Source organism: Mastigoproctus giganteus, chromosome 9 (assembly GCF_048544385.1).
Source record: "Mastigoproctus giganteus isolate SK-2022 chromosome 9, ASM4854438v1, whole genome shotgun sequence".
Classification (NCBI taxonomy): Eukaryota; Metazoa; Arthropoda; class Arachnida; order Uropygi; family Thelyphonidae; genus Mastigoproctus; species Mastigoproctus giganteus.
Window position 1 is genome coordinate 158,327,379 of NC_143583.1, and position 18,106 is coordinate 158,345,484.

The following is an 18,106-nucleotide window of genomic DNA, read 5'->3' on the forward strand; positions in this document are numbered from 1 at the left end:
GTTTGTTAAGGGAAAGTCTTGTCTGACAAATTTGATTGGTTATTATGATGTGGTCACAAAGGAACTGGATGCAAAAAATAATTTTGATATCATATACTTGGATTTCAGGAAAGCTTTTGACACTGTTGCGCATGGAAGACTACTGTACAAATTGGAGCAGAATGGTATTAAGGGTAAGTTGCTACAATGGATAAAAGGATGGTTAAGTGGGAGAAGACAGAGGGTGGTAATCAATGGGTGCTGCTCTTCGTGGACTAATGTTATTAGTGGAGTCCCACAGGGTTCGGTGTTGGGGCCACTGTTGTTTTGTATATTTATCAATGATATTGATGAAGGTATATCAGGCTTAATGTCGAAGTTTGCAGATGACACGAAGGTTGGCAGGGTTGTTAATGACAGTAATGGCAGTGTGCTACTGCAACAGGATCTAGATAATTTGGGCAGATGGGCTAAGAAGTGGCAACTGAAGTTTAACCTTGACAAATGCAAAGTACTGCATATGGGTAGAAGTAACCCCAGAGAAACGTACCAACTGTGTGGTACTACACTTAAGGTGGTAGAAAATGAAAAAGACCTGGGAGTAATTGTGCAGTCAGATATGAAGTTTTCTGAGCAATGTAGACAGGCTGCTAGGGCAGGTCATGGGGTTTTGTCAATGATATATAGGAATTTTGCTAGCAGGGAAAAGGAGGTGATTGTCCCTCTGTATAAGGCAATGGTCAGGCCACGCCTTGAGTACTGCGTACAGGTCTGGAGGCCTCATTTTAGGAAGGATGTAGATTTGCTTGAGCGTGTACAGAGAAGGGCAACAAGATTGGTGAGGGGAATGAAGGGATCCTCTTACCAAGAGAGGCTTAAGTTCTGCAAATTGCAGTGGCTGGAGACTAGGCACCTGCGTGGTGATCTGATTGAGGTCTATAAGGCCTTGAATGGGTTGAGCACGCTGAATTCTGATGGGATCCTCCCACTTGTTCAGAATACGAACCTACGGGGACATAAGTTCAAATTAAGAAAGGATAGATGTAGAATAGATGTGCGGAAATTTGCCTTTAGCCAGCGGGTGGTTAATTGCTGGAACAAACTTCCATCTGTCGTTGTGGAAGTTGATAGGTTAAATAAATTTAAGGAGGAACTGGACAGGCAATTGGAGGGTATGGTGTGATTTTTTTTTTTTTTTTGGCTGATGCTGCATAAGCTCCTACACTGCTTTCTTGCATCAAGTGCCACTACTACTACTACTACTACTACCACTACTGCTTCTGTTGTAATGAGCAGCAGCCTAGAGAGAAGGTTGGTGAGAATTTCAAGAGCTGCTGGGAGCCATCCTGGAACCACTAAATACATGGGCTGTGTTTAGGGTAACTAGGAGTAAGAACAGAGGCATGTACATCACGGCTAGAAGTATAGTAAATACATTTGATGAATTTGAAGTGCTGATCAAAGCATCAAAGGCAGATATTGTTGTGATATCAGAGACATGGTGTCACACAGATATAAGCAGTGAAGAATTGGAATTTATGGAGTACAATGTCTATAGAAAGGATAGACAGGGTAAGAAGGGAGGAGGGGTTATGCTGTTAGTTAAGAAACATAAAATCTAAGGAAGTGCATCAAGTTGACATTGGTGGACAGTGCAATGTTGAGTCAGTTTGGTGAGACATAAGCACTAGGAAAGGGAAAGTGAGAGTAGGAGTGTGTTATAGGCCTAATGACTGATGAGTACAGTGAAAAATTGTGCAGAGAAATAGTGGTCCAGTAAATCAGAATGTCTTGTAATGGGCGATTTTAACTTTTCAGATATTGACTGGAACTTGTGGGTTGGTCACTCGCATGCTAGCAAGATTATATGGATTTATTGGAGGATTGCTTTCTACAGCAGCAGCACGTTCGAGGGCAACTAGAGGCAGTAATACTCTTGATCTGATTATCAGCTGTGATTATTCATGCATTAAGAATTTGCAGATAAAGAAACCACTAGATGACAGTGAACACAGTGTACTGATATGTGATGTATTAAAGAGGTAACTACCATGAAGGGTAAAGGGAAGGGTTTTTGTTTTTGTAAAGGTGACTACAGTGTCTCAGAAATTTTTTAAATTCTATAGTGGGATCAATTGATGATGTGTAAAACAGCGTATTCTAAATGGGAAGCCTTCAAGGAATTAATTTTGGAGGTTACTAGGCTTTTCATACCAACTAAGAAATACTCTTCAAGATTTAGGTCTAAATCTTGGAGATGAGACAGTGGCGGATTTCCGCACAGGCGTGTGCCTGGGGCCTCTTAAATCGAGGGGGCCTCAAAAAAATAAAATAAAATTGTTTCATTTTAAATTTTTACACTCATCTTTATTACTGTTACTGAATAAAACTATAATTTAATATGAGAAGTTAGTAAACTCTTATGCGAATATCCCCACATATTATATGAAATATCTATGCAAACTAAGTGAATCTGAAGTAGAATGCATAATATCATTAATGCTAGATTTTATGTATTAATTTTATGTATTAATGTTAGATTTGGGAGGGATGGTAGTTGTGTCATTTTTTCATTTAAACATTAGTTAAAATATGTATGAAAGAATTGCGCAACCAAAATGATTAAAACCGCAACACCAAATCTAGAGCTCATGCTATAGTAAAAACGTGCACGTAAAATGCACACTGTAGTGGTACTGAAAATATTTAGAGGGGAGCCTCAAAATTGAATTGTGCCTGGGGCATCTCAAGTGCTAAATCCGTCACTGAGATGAGATGAACTAATGAGGCTCGTGGCAGAGAATAAAAATGTGTGGGATGCATATAAATTATGTGACACAGAAGCCTATGTAAGCAGATGTACGCTAGTCTGTAATCAAGTCACAAAGGAGGTTAGGCAAGCAAAGGCTGATTACGAGAAATCCTTGGCAAAGGATGCAAAGAAAAACAACAGAGCTTCTTTACTTATGTAAACTTTGGAAGGAAGGGGATGAATCAGATTAGTCAACTTGATGTTGGTGGTTCAACTGTTGATGATTGTGCTCAGATAGCTGACAAACTGAATGAGTATTTTGCATCTACATTCACGCATGAGGAATTCTGTAAGGAAGGAGAGGACAGAAGTTTACTAAACTCAAAAAGGGAGCTAAATGATTTCGAAATAACAGAGAGGGAAAGTGAAGGAGAAATTGTTGAAGCTAAACATAAAAAAGGCACCTGCGGTGGATGGATTCTAACCATTATATTGAATGGATGGATTATATTGAAGGAGGCAGCAAGGGAAGTAAGCAAACCCTTAACCCTAATTACAAGAGCATCCTTAGATTCAGGGGAAGTCCCCATGGACTGGATATGTGCAAATGTATTCCCAATTCACAAAGTGGATTCAAAGGGTGACACAAATAATTATAGACCTGTTAGTTTAACTTCTGTTCTGGGAAAAATAATTGAGTCACTGGTTAAAGAAGTGATGCAGAATTACCTAGACAAGACTGCATTAATAGTTCAGAAACAGCATGGGTTTGTTAAGGGGAAGTCTTGTCTAACCAATTTGATTGGATACTATGCTGTGGTCACAAAGCAACTGGATGCAAAAAATAATTTTGATATCATATACTTGTATTTCAGGAAAGCTTTTGATACTGTTGCACATTGAAGACTGATTTACAAATTGGGGCAGTATGGCATTAAGGGCAAGTTGCTGCAATGGATAAAGGGTTGGTTGAGTGTGAAATGGCAGAGAGTGGTAATCAATGGACACTGCTCTACATGGATTATTAGTGGAGTCTCCCAGAGTTCGGTGCTGGGCCTGTTGCTGTTTTGTGTATTTATCAATGATATCGATGAAAGTATATCAGGCTTAATGTCCAAGTTTGCGGATGATACAAAGGTTGGCAGGGCAGGGGCTCACATCTGGTGAGTATGGACTTGGCACATCCAGGGTCCTGAGCTGGATATCATCATTCTTCTCTTTCTTGGTGATTTCCTTCTCTCTCTCTTTCTCTTTCAGGGTAACTCAGAATTTTTTTTTTTTTTTTTTGCCTGGTGCAGCAAAAGCCTCAGATGTACTTGCACCATGTGGCTGATAATGATGATAATAAAGACAGTATGCTCTTGCAACAGGGTCTAGAAAAGTTAGGCAAATGGGTTGAGAAGTGACAACTAAAGTTTACCTTTGACAAATGCAAAGTACTGCATATGGGTAACAGTAACTCAACAGAAATGTACCAACTATGTGGTACTACACTCAGGGAGGTGGAGAATGAAAAAGACCTTGGGGGTAATTGTGCAGTCAGATATGAAGTTCTTTGAGCAGTGGAGATGGGCTTCCAGAGCAGGTCATGGAGTTTTGTCAATGATATATAGGAAATTTGCTAGCAGAGACGAGGAGGTGATTATTCCCTTATATAAGGCAGTGGCCAGGCCACACCTTGAGTACTACATACAGGTATGCAGGTCTCAATTTAGGAAGGATGTAGAGTTGCTAGAACAAGTACAGAGAATGGCAACAAGATTGGTGAGAGGAACAATTGGGTGCTCTTACCAAGAGAGGCTGAGTTCTGCAAGGTGTGGCATCTGGAGACTAGGCACCTGCACAGTGATCTGATTGAGGTGTATATGGCCTTGAATGGTTTGAACAGGCTCAAACCTGATGGGAGTCTTCCACTTGCTCAGATTAAGAACCTGAGGCGGCATAGATTCAAATTGAGGAAAGACGGTTGTAAAATAGATGTGTGGAAGTTTGCCTTTAGCCAGTAGTTAGTTGATTGCTAGAACAGACTTCCATCTGTTGTTGTGGAAGTCGATAGCTTAAATAAATTTAAGGCTGAACTAGACAAACATTTGGAGTGACCGGTTGGGTGAAATGGGAAGGTTTTTTTTTTTGGCTGATGCTATATAAGCTTGCTTTCTTGCATCATATGCCTCAAGTAATGGTAATGAGTCTATACTTTAAAAATTTCCTGAATAAGAGTGCATTTTCTTTTGAAAGTACTGTTGTACTAAATACTTTTGGAAATTTATCATATTTTAAATAGTTGTTACTTGAGAATTTCTGGTTTGCATTTATATTTTAATTAAAATTTTTATTATATATTTCATTTCAGGGCTCACATGGAAATTTGGGACTGAAAGGTGAAAAGGGAGATCGTGGGGATCATGGTCCAAGGGTATGATTAAAAGTTATTATGTATACTGTTTCAGCTAAATACTTGTACTTTTTAATACTGTCAGTTTAACTTATTTGTATATGTGAAGATTATACGTTTTTTAAAACTAATTTTACATTCAGTGTGTGTATGTATGTTTCCATCTCTATAAGGTTTCAAAATTAGTTGCAAAATTAACATCTAATTAGTTTCACCTTTACATCTTGTCATCCAATAATTGTAAAATTTACATCTTAACATCTAACCTGCCAGGTTAGATTTTAAGATGTGAATTCTTCAGGTTACGTCAATAAACAAAGTTTATTTCAATAATTCTTTAATACTGTGCCTCTGAAACTTTTGGTCCCATGATTCACCATATCTGATTAGATCATTTCAAGGTTCCCCAGAGACAATAACAATAGTTTTAGCTAGGAGTTGATAATAGTGTGTGTATAATTTTTTTTTACTATACAGTAATAAAACAACTTTCAGCTAAGGTAAAGAAAGCCAACATGGGAAACTTTTATTGGTCAAAAGTGTGTCCCACTACTGCTGTTCCTCCCTTCATTCTCAGTAAACAGATTGTGCATGTTATCGGTAGTAGCAGTAGAAGACGATAATGACGTATTGATTAGTTTTTTTCTTATTATTAAAAGCTGATTATCAGAGTTCATGAGTGGGCTCAAATTTATTTAAGGGTATGCGCCCCCCAGACTGCCTCAGTCTTAGGGTGTTTATCCCCCCCCCTTCCCACTGTTTTAACCCGATATGAAAACGACTTCTACAGATGGTGCATGTTATCGGTAGTTGCAGTAGAAGTCGTTTTCCTATCGGATTAAAACTGCGGGAAGGTGGGGATAAACACCATAAGACTGAGGCAGTCTGGAAGGTTTACCTATAAATAAATTTCCGCCGCACAGGCAGTTACACTCACGATGTTTTTAATGATCTGCTTTTAATAAAGAGAAAAAAACTAATCAATATATTGTTATCGACTTCTCCTGCCACTACTGATAACACACACCATCTGTTTACCGAGAATGCAGGGAGAAACTGTGGTAGCAGGAAATGAGTTTTCCAGGTAAGTTTATCGAAGTTTCCCGTGATTTTCATGTTGGCTTTCTTTACCTTTGCCCAACTTTCTTTTACTAGCAAAAAAAAATGCTAAGAATAAAAAAAAGAATAACTAAAATGAACTTCAAATTTACTGTATCCTTTCAAGGTTACTAGTCACTTTACTGAGATGGATGCCCACAGAGCATATGGTTGCTGACAGTGACCTTAGCTTATCATGGTGGAAGAGTGACCAGGCTGACTAGGATGCCTTCTAACACATGGCAGACTTTGACATCACAACAATATGTAAAGAGCTTATTAATGAGGTAGTGATATGTATTACAGAAAATATTATATATGCTGCTGCAATTGCAATTCCAAAAACATCCATCCATCCATTTTCTACCTTTCCAAAATCATGGTGGAATGTAGTAGGCACATCAGTCAAGAAGGTCCAAAACCAAAGCTTGGGATTATTCTGACAATAACATACAATAGTGTATCCTCTAGCCTTTAAATGTGCACACACCAGTGTCATGTTTGATATTGGAGTCATAAGGAACTATGGATCCATTATACATTCTCTGTTACCCAATCAACTAGTTCTAAGGTGGTACAGGACAAAAGACAGTAAATGAAGGGAAAATACATATTGTACCCTTCATTGATCCTGCAGTATAATGAATATGCTATTGCAGGTTCAACTGAAATAGCTAATGCTCTTTTGGGAAACATTTTCTAATATCACTGCAGTATCATCTTACTCTCCAGAATTCCTGGTCCTGAAACAGAAAAATGAAAAGGCACCTAATTTCAAATCAAAGGTTGTGGACCTTTACAATGGGCCATTTACTATACAAGAATTACAAACATCTCTAACTCTTACTGAGGCAGGTGCCAGATGGCATTGATTTGAAATGATTAAGCACCTCAGTGGGCCATTTACTATACAAGAATTACAAACATCTCTAACTCTTACTGAGGCAGGTGCCAGATGGCATTGATTTGAAATGATTAAGCACCTTTCATTAAAATCAGTGGGTCACTTGCTTTTTTTACATAATGGAACCTTTCTTAAGGAGCAACTTTTAAACCCCTGGTATAAGACAATCATCCTTACCTTTTCTAAGCCAGGTAAAGATCCCAAAGTTCAACTAACTATCATAGTTGCTTGGTTTGTTATAATGCAGTGAAAATACAGAGTCAAGTTATCATATCCAAACTGGCCCATTATTTATGAACCAATATGGACAATTAACTATAATTGTAAGCCAAATGAAAATAAACTAGTAGGATTACATTTCAGTCTCATCTGTACTGGAGACATAAATTCAGTGTCTCCTTGGCCGCCAATGATGCCTTTTCTTACCTATCAAAGTGGAAGAAAAAGGACATATTCCCAATTGTTATGTAGGCAACCCATATAACCACTTCCTAAGGTTTGTCATACAGGTAATACAACACTTGGGCACCCAAGGTTTGTCTTGATCACTAATTTTACATCTGAAATAAAAAAAAGAATACAAAAGTTTTGTAATGTTATAGATATTTTTTCTTTGAGTCTTTGGGGTAAACCATCCCCAAACATAACAAAATTTGTCTGGATGGTTGATCACTTCCTATGTGTCTGCTTATTCGTTGTAGCACTGAATGAATTTCGGAAAAAGTGAATTCAGTTTTGAACGCTACAATATAAAAACAACACAAATTCAATTTTTATAACTACACAGTACACAGATGTGGCAACTTACTAGTTCTACTCGTGTGAAAACACTGAAAGGAAAAATATTTGCAAATTGGCTGGTAGAGCCAGAAATTATTTTACTGGTTGCAGGCCGCACCCTCCTACTCTGAAGGAGCTGTTTATATTTGGAGGATAGATTTACAATGCTGAGAGCATGTCATGATCAGTTAATACTTGGAAAACCTTGGCACAGCCTATAAAAATCCTCAGCAAAAATGCTAAGTGTGCTCTCTTCAAATTGTAAATTGTTGCATCAGAATTTGAACCTAAGAACCATAGGTAGAAGTCTGATTATGTTTATCACAAGAAAACTGACGCCAGAATTGAGAGAATTAGCTGATATCTGTTAAAATAAATTAATATGTCGTACGTTATGCAAAATTGGCATATTTGCTAGATTATGCAAAATTGGCATTTTTTTTTTTTTTTTGGACATAACTCCCTCTATATTTAATAACTATGACGTGATGTGAAACTATCATAGTGATTTTCGAAATCTACACAATAAAAATTGGTTAAAAACAGCATTAAAGTTCTTGGAGACAAAAATTGTGTTGGCTAGTGTAATTAGCTCTAGATAATGGCCAAAATTCTACACCTTTATAAATAATACTGACTTTGCTTTTCACATATTATGAATTGAAAAAAAAAAAAAATAAATATAATAATAATAATAATAAAAAATAAAAACATTATTTTTTCTGCACCCTTTTACTCTTTGATAAAATGTTAATCATATTTTCTAAACATATCTAAAAAAAGACATTGTTTCAGGTTTCACAGGAGCCCCATTCGATTTAAATACTTTTTAAAATCAATTCTTTAACTAAACTTTAAAAAAAAGAAAAGAAGCTTTTTCCTTCTGCTTTTTCTTTTCATTTATCTCTTATTTTCATCTATTCTTTTTTTTTTTCTTTTTTTGTTTAATCTTAATTTTTCTGCCACGCACTGGGCCACAAGAGTTGCAGGGTCCAATCGGCCTAAGGCCCTGTGTATAAAAATTAAAGAAAAGCAGCAAAGACTTGTATGCACATATTAACAGTAGAAGGAATAGATTGAATCACATTGAGCCACTTGATATCTATGGGGTAACTGTTGATGACCATGCTCAACAATTTGAATAGGTATTTTTCATTTACAGTCACATATAAGGAATTTTTTTGGAAGGGGAGGCCAGAAGTTTATAAGACTCAAACAAAAAGCTAAATGACTTTGTGATAACTGAAAGGAAAGTGAAGGAGAAATTGTTGAAGATGGGCATAAAAAAAGCCACCTGGCGTGGATGTAATCTAAGCAATTATATAAAGGGAGGTAGCAAAGGAGGTAAGAAAACTGTTAGCCATAATTATGAGAGCATCCTTGGATTCAGGGAAGGTCCCTATAACGGAGATGCAGGACTGTATCTCCAATTCATAAAGGGTGATCAAAAGGCGATGTGAGTAATTACAGACCTGTAAGCTTAATTTGTGTTCCAGGGAAAATAATGGAATTGCTGGTTAAAGAAGTAATGTAGATCCATCTGAACAGGCATGCAATTATACCACAGTCCCAGCATGGATTTGTTAAGGGGCAGTCTTGTCTAACCAATCAGATAGGTTACTGTGATGCAGTGACCTTGGAACCGGATGTAAAAAAAGAATTTCGGTATCAGATACTTAGATCTTAGAAAAGCTTTTGATACAGTTGCACATGGAAGACTACTGTACATATTGGAGCAGTGTGGCATTAAGGGCAAGTTGCTGCTATGGATAAAGGGATGGTTGAGTAGAAGAAGAAGACAGAGAGTGGTAATCAATGGACACTGCTCTTCATGTGCTAATGTTATTAGTGGAGTCCCCCAGGGTTCAGCGTTGGGTCCATTGTTGTTTTCTATATTTATTAATGATATTGATGAAGGTATATCAGGCTTAATGTCAAAGTTTGCAGATGATACAAAGGTTGGCAGGGTTGTTAATGACAGTACGGTACTGCAACAGGATCTAGAAAAGTTGAGCAGATAGACTGAGAGGTGGCAACTGAAGTTTAACATTGACAAATGTAAAGTACTGTATATGAGTAGCGGTAACCCCAGAGTAATGTACCAACTGAGTTTTTTTTTTTTTTTTGATTTGGTAGTTGTTGGCGCATTGGCTTCTGTGGCCATATTGCACCTCCCAAGGTTTTTGCAGTACTTTGATCCAAGCCCGAGGCGGGAATCGAACCCGTGACCTTTGGGTTGCCGGGCAAGTACTTTACCCACTCGGCTAGCCCGGTCGGCACCAACTGAGTGGTACTACACTCATGGTAGTGGAGAATAAAAAGGACCTGGGGTAATTCTGCAGTCAGATATAAAGTTTTCTGAGCAGTGAAGACAGACTGCAAGAATAGCCCATTGTCTTGGCAATGATATACAGGAATTTTTCTAATAGAGATAAGGAAGTGATTGTGCCCTTGTATAAGGCAATGGTCAGGCCACATCTTGAGGCCTCATTTTAGGAACAAAGTAGAGCTGCTGGAACGAGTAAAGGGAAGGACAATGAGATTGGCGAGTGGAACAAAGGGTTATTGTTACCGTGAAAGGCTTAAGTTTTGTAAATTGCAGTGTCTGGAGACTAGGCACATTGAGGTGTATAAGGCCCTGAATGGTTTCAGAAAGCTCAATGCTGATGGAATTCTTCCTCTTGCTCAGATTGCTCACCTGAGGGAACACAAATTCAAATTGAGGAAAGACCATTGTAGAATAGATGTGTGGAAATTTGTCTTTAGCCAGTGGGTGGTTGATAGTTGGAACAAACTTCCATCTGTTGTAGTGGAGGTCAACAACTTAAATAAATTCAAGGCAGAACTAGACAAACATTTGGAGTGAATAGATGGGTAAAATGGGAGTTTATTTATTTATTTTTTTGGCTGATGCTATATAAGCTTGCTTTCTTGCATCATATGCCTCTACTAATGCTAATGCTAATTACTTAGATGGGCTGAGAAATATCGATTGAAATTTAACCTTGAGTATTGGAAGGTAATACATATGGGTAACACTAAACCCACATTAATGCACCAACTTTGTGATACTATACTTAAAGTAGTGGAAAAAAAAAAAAATCTGAGTTGATTGTGCAGTCAGATATGAAATATTTTGAGTATTGCAGACAAGTGCTATGTCAGCTCATGGGGTTTTGACAATGATATACAGAAACTTTGCAAGGGTATGGATGTGATTATCCTCTTTTACAAGGCTATGGTTATGTCAATTCTTGAGTACTATATATACAGGTCTGGCAGCCTCACTTTAGGAAGGATCTGCTGGAATGGTTGTAGAGAAGGGTAACCCAAATCTATTCAAATTAACAAACCGAACAAAAGGGTGCTCTTACCTAGAAAGGATTAAGTTCTGCAAATTGTAGCATCTCGAGAATAGGCACATGTGATGGAGATCTGATAGAGGTATTTAAGGCTTTGAATGGATTGAGTAAGCTAAATGCTATGGCATTCTGCCTCTTACTTGACTAATACATATAAGGGGACATAAATTAAAGTTGAGGAAGGATGGCTGCAGGACAGATATGCAGAAGTTTGTCTTCAGCAAGTGGCTGATTGATTGTTGGAAAAGGCTTCTGTCTGTTGTTTTGGAAGTGGATGGCTTGAATAAATTCAAGGAAGAACTAGAAAAATTCTTGGAGTGTGTGTGGATGGGTGAGGCGTTTTTTTTTTTTTGTTTTTTTTGCTGATGTTATATAAGCTTCTTTTCTTGCATCATTTGCCACTACTACTACAAAAAATAATTTTAATATCATATACTGTACTTGGTTTCAGGATAGCTTATGATATTGTTGCACATAAAAGATTCCTGTATAAATTGGAGCAGTGTGGAATTATGGGCAAGTTACTGTTATGTATAAAGGGATGGTTGAGTGGGAGAAGGCAGATAGTGGTTATCAATGGACACTGCTCCTTGCGGATTAATGTTATTAGTGGGATCCTCCTGGGTTCAGCTGGCCCCATTGTTGTTTTAAATATTTATTAATGAAGATATCAGGCTGAATGCCTAAATTTACAGACAATACAAAGGTTGATAGGTTGGTTCTTGACAATAATGATGATATGGTACTGCAACAAGATCTAGAAAAAATAGGCAGATGGGCTGAGAAATAGCAGTTGAAGCTTAACATTGACAAATGTTAAACTTCAGTTGCCAAGAATGCATATATATACCATTAAAAAAAATATTATGCAAGGAGTATGCTTGTGTGTTCTCCTCCTTGTGAGATTGCATAAGAAGGATGAATACAGAATAGAGCAGAAAAATACAGCATGGATAATTTACAGAGTGATGAAAAGTACTGAAGCCTACAAGTCCTAAAAGTTGATCTATAACAGTACTACAAATAAAGTTAAGGTGACAAAGGCTGAGTTTGAGAAGCACTGGCTAAGAGAGCAAAGAATGGGGACAAGGAATTTTTCATGTAAATGAATGCAAAGATAAAAAATATCAGACAGGACCCCTGTGTACTCGGTATGGGAACGTTTTAGATAACTCAGCTGATGTTGCTAATGAATTGAATAGATACTTTGCATCGGTCTTTACTGATGAAAGGCATTTCATGCTGAAGAGAAACTGTAAAAGTGAGTTTGAGCTGTAGGAAATTAGTGATTTTGAAATTACTGTGACTGTTTATTAGAAAAACTTTGAAGTATAAATGTAAGTAAGGCTCCTGGAGTTGATGGCATATACCCAGTGGTGTGCTGTAGCCAGATCAAACCAGCTCCGGCACACCACTGAAATTGTTAAATTTTCAAGAATTTTGCGAGCCAGAAGTTAAACTGACAATTGTTATAAACTGTAGAGCAGCAAGCACTTCAATCCACAATGGCTAGTGGCATTTGCACAATAAGCTTGTACATGGTGACACAGAAAAATCCAGTGGGTGTATTTATTTTGGCATCCTTTGTGCTCTTCCTTTCCCCTGCCTCCTTCCTTACATGGCAGCCTGTTTAGGGATTATCTCGACTTGCAATTTTACAGGAATATTATTTCCAACAAACGTCCACCTAATTTTGCCTGGGTCGCTTCTTCTTAAGGTAATGATGTTCTCATGCTCGATGTCTGTCAAAGATTTTGCACCTCTAGAATTGTCATGAATCTCATAAGGTCATTACCCCAAGAAGATGTGGCCCAGAAAAATTTAAGCAGATATTTGCTGATAATGGAATTTGTTTATATTTTCAGGAGTTGTAATTTTCATAAAGGGAGAAACCGCTGAATAGTTTCCAAAGAGGGCAGGGGTTGTTAAAAAAAGGGCAAGCTGGTTGTTAAAAATTTACCAGCATGCTACTGCATAAACCCAATGATTTTGAAGAGATGGCCAGTATTGTACCAGTGAGTTTAATTATGTGAGCATCATTGCACTCAGTAGAGATTCCTTGGATTGGAGAAATGCCAGTGTATTGCCAGTACGTAAAGGTGGTTCTAAGAGTGAAGTCAGTAACTATAGAGCAGTAGTCTGACTTCAGTGGTGAGAAAGTCTCTTAGAAGCTATGATTTGATCAGTCTTATGATTAAGACTAAGTCCAGGGACATTTAGAAAGAAATGGCATTCTGAAGGAGACAATGCATTGTTTTATTAAATCATGTTTAACTAACCTATTCAGTTATTCATGAGCCAGATGTAGGGAACAATTTCTACATAGTTTATTTTGAATTTTTGCAAACCATTTGATTCATTTCCTCATGAGAAGTTACTGTATAAGCTGGAGCATATTGGGATTACTGAAAAGATTCCAGCATGGATTGCAGGGCTTCAGGGCAGAAGGAGATGGTTGTGATCAATGAATATTCTTCAGATTGATGTCACATCAGAAGTGCAATCCCCCAAAGAATCGGTTCTTGGACCACTGCTGTTTCTGATTTTCATAAATGACATCAATGAAGGGATAAGGGTTGTGATAACAAAATTTTCAGATGAAATAATGATTGGGAGAGTTATTAATTACCAGTGCCAAGCAGGACTCCTTCAGGATGATTTGAACAGGCTTCAAGAATGGTCAGAGAAGTGGCAGCTGTTTTAATGATGCAAAATGCATGGAATAGCAACCCCCCAAAACAGATTATACACTTTGTGGAGTTGAATCAAAGACTGTAAAGGAAGAGAGGGATCTGGGAGTTATGATATGGACTGATATAACGTTTTTTGAGCAGTGTAAACATGCAGCCAGGAAAGCTGATGATTTATTGAATATTATCCTGTAGAGATAGGAAAGTCGTAATCCCGGTTTTTAAGGGAACTGTAAGACTGCATTTGGAATACAATGTTCAAGTGCACCTCCATAGCCAGGTGGGAAGGAGCAGCAGTGCGTAGCACACGCTTCTTGATTAGACCGGGGTTCGAGCCCGTCACCACCAAATACGGAGGATGCGGAAAGGTCAGGGAATGACCACCGCATATCCCGGAGCAATATGGCCTTAGTTGCTAATGCTCCTAAATAACAAACAATGTTCAAGTATGGATACTTCATCAAAAAAAAAAAAAAAAACACATTGAGCTTCTTAAAAGGGTCCAAAGATGGGCAGCTTGTATGGTGAGATTTGCAAATGGGTGGCTGTATGAAGAAAGGCTTTATGTGGGCTACAAAATTCAGCAACCAGGCACCTTAGAGGGGACCTGATTGAGGTTTATAAGACTGAAAGAGGTGTTTGTAAAATGAATGAAAGCAGAATTTTTGCTGTTATAAACAATTCCAGAATAAGGGCTCATGAATTCAAATTACAGGTAAGAGGTTTAGACTAGATCATAGGACATTTTCTTTTAGTCAGTGAGGAGTTGTTGACTGCCAGAACAAATTGCTTCTGCAGTTAGTTGAGGTTAGCAGTTTGAAGAAATTCAAAGGTCAACTAGATAGTTACCTACATGAGGAGGGAAGTACATCATTTGTATTTTCATATATCTACCTTTTCTTCTTTCCTTTTTTTTTTATTGGCAGGTGCAGAAAAAACATCTGGCTTCCTTGCACTATATGGCTTTACTAATACTGTATATGGGTAGCAGTAATTCCAAAGTAATGTACCATCTGTGTGTACATTACTCAGGGTAGTGGAAAATGAAAAATATGTGGAGTAATTGTGTAGTCAGATATGAAGTACTCTCAGTAGTGCAGATAGGCTGCCAGGGACAGCTCCTGGTTTTATCAATGATATAGATGTATTTTGCCAGCAGGGATAAGGAGTTGATTATTCCATTGTATAGGCTGCATCTTGAGTACTGAATACAAGTCTGGAAGTTCCGTTTAGGAAGAATCTAGATCTGCTGGAACTGGTGCAGAGAAGAGCAATGAGATTGGGAGGGGGAGAAGGTAGGTCTTACCAAGAAAGGTTTCAGTTCTGGAATTTTTATTTATTTTTTTTTAACGAAAACTCCAAACATGAAAGGTATCAATCTGTAGTAATTAGTACCATGCATGGTTTGAGGGAAGGGGATGCCAGAAACTTTGCTCTGGAGACTAAACATGGGTTTCACTACTTAAAGCCTCCAGTAAGCACAGTGGTGGTATTGCACCAGTTGATGAAAATCATCTATTGGAGACTAGGCACCTGCGAGGTGCCTACTCTCCAGCAGCTGCAATTCGAAGAACTTAAGCCCCTCTTGGTAAGAGGATTCCCTTCATTCCTTTCACCAATCTTGTTGCCCTTCTCTGTTCATGCTCAAGCAAATAGTAGTAGCAGTAGCATATGATTCAAGTGTATGAGCCCTATGCAGCATCAGCCAAAAAAAAAAAAAAAAAAACACACCATTTCCTCTAAATGCCTATTTATTCAACCTATCAACTTCCACAACGACTGATGGAAGTTTGTTCCAGCAATTAACCACCCGCTGGCTAAAGGCAAATTTCCGCACATTTATTCTACATCTGTCCTTTCTTAATTTGAATTTATGCCTCCTTAGGTTCTGAACAAGTGGAAGGATCCCATCAGAATTCAGTGTGCTCAACCCATTCAAGGCCTTATACACCTCAATCAGATTACCGCATAAGTGCCTAGTCTCCAGCCACTGCAATTTGCAGAACTTAAGCCTCTCTTGGTAAGAGGATCCCTTCATTCCCCTCACCAATCTTGTTGCCCTTCTCTGTACACGCTCAAGCAAATCTACATCCTTCCTAAAATGAGGCCTCCAGACCTGTACGCAGTACTCAAGGCTTGGCCTGACCATTGCCTTATACAGAGGGACAATCACCTCCTTTTCCCTGCTAGCAAAATTCCTATATATCATTGACAAAACCCCATGACCTGCCCTGGCAGCCTGTCTGCATTGCTCAGAAAACTTCATATCTGACTGCACAATTACTCCCAGGACTTTTTCATTTTCAACCACCTTAAGTGTAGTACCACACAGTTGGTACGTTTCTCTGGGGTTACTTCTACCCATATGCAGTACTTTGCATTTGTCAAGGTTAAACTTTAGTTGCCACTTCTCAGCCCATCTGCCCAAATTATCTAGATCCTGTTGCAGTAGCACACTACCATTGCTGTCATTAACAACCCTGAAAACCTTTTTATCATCTGAAGACTTCGACATTAAGCCTGATATACCTTCATCAATATCATTGATAAATATACAAAACAACAGTGGACCCAACACCAAACCCTGTGGGACTCCACTAATAACATTAGTCCACGAAGAGCAGCACCCATTGATTACCACCCTCTGTCTTCTCCCACTTAACCATCCTTTTATCCATTGTAGCAACTTACCCTTAATACCATTCTGCTCCAATTTGCACAATAGTCTTCCATGCGCAACAGTGTCAAAAGCTTTCCCGAAATCCAAATATATGATATCAAAATTATTTTTTGCATCCAAGTATCCTATCTGATTTGTCAGACCAGACTTTCCCTTAACAAACCCATTCTGTGTCTGAATTATTGCTGCAGTCTTGTCTAGATGATCCTGCAATGCATCTTTAACCAGTGACCCCATTATTTTACTCGGAACAGAAGTTAAACTAACTGGTCTGTAATTACTTATGTTACCCTTCTATCTCCCTTTGTGAATTGGGGATACATTTGCACATCTCCAGTCCATGGGAACCTCCCCAGAGTCCAAGGATGCTCTCATAATTATGGCTAAGGGTTTGCTTAGTTGCTTTGCCGCCTCCATTAATATAACTGGATAGATCCCATCCACCTCAGGTGCTTTTCTTATGTTTAACTTCAACAATTTCTCCTCCACTTTGCTCTCAGTTATTACAAAATCATTAAGTATTCTGCTACAATTTGATAATCTTCTGCCATTTTCAAACCTTAATAATTCCTCATGTGTGAATGTAGATGCAAAATACTCATTCAGTTTGTTTGCTATTTGAGCAGGATCATCAACAGTCGAACCATTGATGTCAAGTGGACCAATCAGATTCATCCCCTTCCTTTTAGAGTTTATATAAGTAAAGAAACCCTTGCTTTTTTTCTTAGCATATATATTGCCAAGGATTTCCCATAACCTGCCTTCGCCTGCCTAACCTCCTTTGTGACCTGATTACAGACTAGCTTATATCTGCCATAGGCTTCTGAGTCGCTTGATAATTTATATGCATCCCATGCATTTTTCTTCTCTTTTACGAGTCTCATTAGTTCATTTGATAACCATCAAATCTCCATCCTTCCCAAAATGAGGCCTCCAGACCTCATTTTAGGAAGTTACATTATTAGTGTTATATTAGCATTAGACTAGTATTAACATGCATGGGTTAAAGGAGATGGGAAGAGGTGGAGGTAATGCTGAAAAATTTGCTCTGGAGACTAAATGTGAGTTTCACCACTTCAAGCCTCCAATAAGCAAAGTGGTGATAGTGCACCAGTTGATGAGAGTCATCTACAACCTAGAATTAGTTTTGCAGCATCTGGAGACTAGGCACCTGCAAGGTAATCTGAGTATAGTGTTTAAGGCTTTGAATGGATTGAGTAAACTTAGTGCTGATGACATTCTTCTTCTTGCTTAGACTATGTGCATGAGGAGGTATCAATTCAAATTGAGTGAGGATGGTTGCAAAATAGATGTACAGAAGTTTTCCTTTAGCCAGCAGGTCACTGATTGTTGGAACAAACTTACGTTTGTTATTATAGTAATAGAGGCATGTGATGCAAGAAGGCAAGAGTATGAGCTTATGTAGAATCGGCCAAAAAAATTAAATAAAAATTCACACAACCATT

At 38.2% G+C, this 18,106-nt stretch overlaps 1 protein-coding gene across 1 annotated transcript in view; it reads left to right on the forward strand.

The window, feature by feature from the left end:
- Positions 1 to 18,106, forward strand: part of LOC150080841 (uncharacterized) — an 852,072-nt gene that overhangs the window by 322,178 nt on the left and 511,788 nt on the right. Inside the window, exon 12 of the mRNA XM_090381010.1 lies at positions 5,085 to 5,147. Coding sequence (XP_090237136.1) covers positions 5,085 to 5,147 — 63 coding nt within the window. The remainder of the gene's footprint in view (positions 1 to 5,084; positions 5,148 to 18,106) is intronic.